Here is a 2,395-nt window from a genome sequence, read left to right on the forward strand (position 1 = left end):
AATGGAGTGACAAAGCACTATAGTATCAGTATTTCGTGTGCTGTGTTAATAGTTTTAAGTTCATGCATTAAAACATGCCGGCACTGGAGGAATCCATTGAGTATCTCAGTTGTCTTCCCATGGGTTGTCTTCCCATGGGTTGTCTTGTGTTCATGTCTCTCATTGGGACAATGTTATCCAAACCAAGCGACTGTCTCCTCAACTGACTCTGGGACTGTCTCTTAAGCTGAGTCCCCATTTGTTTCTTCTTCTGTTTCGCGGCCTTCTTCATTGCCTTCTCTTTCTCTTTTCTCATCTTTGCCATTATTTTCTCTTTTTCTTTTCTTCTCTTCTCGTCTGCTTTCATTTTCTCTTTGAGCATTTTCGTGCGTTTCTTTTGAATGTGAGCAGGTGGGACACGAGAATAGATCTGCTTTTGATCATCCTCAGTCTCTTCTTCTTCCTCTTCTTCTTCTTCTTCAGATTCCTCCTCCTCATCTGACTCTTCAACCACCTCTAATTGTTTACGTCTTTTCACTGGTGCCTCCTGCTGACTTCTCTTTGCATGTTTAGGCTGGATGGTAACAGGCTACAAAACAAGATGACACAATGATACTATCTATAACACATTTGTGCACATAACGTATGATAATATTTACGCAGATTTTTGACTCTGTTGTTCACAGAATTTCTTACCTTTTCAACTGGTAAATCGTCATCATCATCATCATCATCATCATCTTGTTGCTGTTTTCTCTTCTGGGCTGGATGCTTTGGTTTGATAACCACAGGCTGTATGAGAAAATAAATTATATACCAGTAATCATATTATTTTATACTTTAATTTCTTCATCACTTTCTTCTTCCTCTTGTGCTGCTTGCTTCCCGTGCTTTGGTTTTATTACAACAGGCTTGTGTAGCAAAAAAATAAAATTAAAAATAAGTTTAGTATCACGTTACCTTCAGCTCTTCGTCGCTCTCCTCATCATCTTGTGCTGCTCCTTTACCATGCTTTGGCTTTATCACAACAGGCTATAAGTACATTAAATTGCAATTATAGTTCCATTATTATTATTATTATTATTATTATTATTATTATTATTATTATTATTATTATTATTATTATTACCTTCAGCTCTTCATCACTTTCCTCCTCTTCTTGTTTTGCTTGTTTTCCATGCTTTGGTTTTATTACAACAGGCTAAGCAAACATAATCAATTATGTAAATCTTTATTAAAATACCTACCTTTATCTCTTCGTCGTCACTCTCTTCTTCTCCTTCCTTCCCATGCTTTGGCTTAATGACAATTGGCTATACACATAAAAATGCATATAAGCATGTACATGCTCCTATTTGTTTTCCATTCACTTTATCTCCTTACCATTTCAACTAGTGACTCCTCATCTTCCTCAACAATATTATCATCATATATAGAACTGGCTACCGACTCTTTCTTCTTCTTTGGTTTGGGGTCAGCTGGTCTCTCGTATATTTCTGACTGGCTGTCTCTCGGTGCAAACCCTTCCCGGCCTTGCTTGGGTTTCTTAGGACGTCTGGTCTGTGTTACTTCATCTGGATCATCATATGGATCAAACCTTATTTTAAAAGGAGTAAAATAGTATTTTTAATTTTTATACTCACTCGCTAGATAGAACTGATTCCCTTTTGTTCTTGACAGAGACAACTTTCGCTCCAGATTTTTTCTTCTTTGCAACATCTCCTGGCTGTATGACCTGGGAATAAAGGAAGAACAAAGAAGTGCATTATTTAAAAACTACTCGTGCAGCAAAAAAAATTATGTGCTTGTGTATAATGTGCTTGTGTATTAGGTGATTGCCTACTCTTGGATTGGAGGGCACAGTGGAGCCATCAGCTCGTCTTAAGCTAAACTTTCCTTTTGAGGAACCATCAACTTTAGGAGGAATATCAGGCACTGGATTACTAACACTACAGACAGAGCAAGAGAAGAGAATGAAGATTTAAACTAAAATGGCTTACTCTGCTTTAGATTTCTTTCCACCCTTTTTCTTCTTCTTGCCGTAAGCAGCTTCTCCTTTCTTTGGAGAGTAAAGCCTTGCTTTCTTTATTTTTATATAACACTTCCGAAGTAAGAAAATAAGTAGAACCCCAAGGGCAACAAGTGCTATGACAACGACAGGTATTGTGATGGAGAGAACAAGAACCAATGGAAATGCTGCAAGAAAATTAAAAATAAAAAAGTAAAAATAATCTTTAATTCTTACCTCTCATAGTTTCTAGTCTCACTACAGTGCTGTTTGGCCCTCCTCCAACTGCTGTGTGTGCTTGCATTTTTACATCATAAGATGTGCCTCCTTTAAGGTCACTAATAGTGGCACTGAATGGTTCATCGTCCTCAGAGTGAGTGGGAGGTACAATGTAAGTGATTGAAGTGT

General features: G+C 37.5%; 1 protein-coding gene across 1 annotated transcript; it reads right to left on the reverse strand.

The window, feature by feature from the left end:
• Positions 1-67: 67 nt before the first annotated feature.
• LOC105315773 (nucleolin-like) lies at positions 68-2,389 on the reverse strand. Its single transcript, XM_020007171.1, has 11 exons — positions 2,225-2,389; positions 1,980-2,175; positions 1,823-1,928; positions 1,623-1,714; positions 1,363-1,576; positions 1,227-1,292; positions 1,109-1,180; positions 940-1,011; positions 819-890; positions 676-771; positions 68-568 (listed from the first exon to the last, which is right to left on the reverse strand). The coding sequence occupies exons 1-11, from the start codon at positions 2,289-2,291 to the stop codon at positions 68-70; spliced, it is 1,554 nt and encodes a 517-aa protein (XP_019862730.1). The 5' UTR covers positions 2,292-2,389.
• Between the last annotated feature and the right edge of the window lie 6 nt (positions 2,390-2,395).

The sequence above is a fragment of the Amphimedon queenslandica genome, unplaced genomic scaffold (genome assembly GCF_000090795.2).
Source record: "Amphimedon queenslandica unplaced genomic scaffold, v1.1 AMPQUscaffold_8175_Cont19879, whole genome shotgun sequence".
Taxonomy (NCBI): Eukaryota; Metazoa; Porifera; class Demospongiae; order Haplosclerida; family Niphatidae; genus Amphimedon; species Amphimedon queenslandica.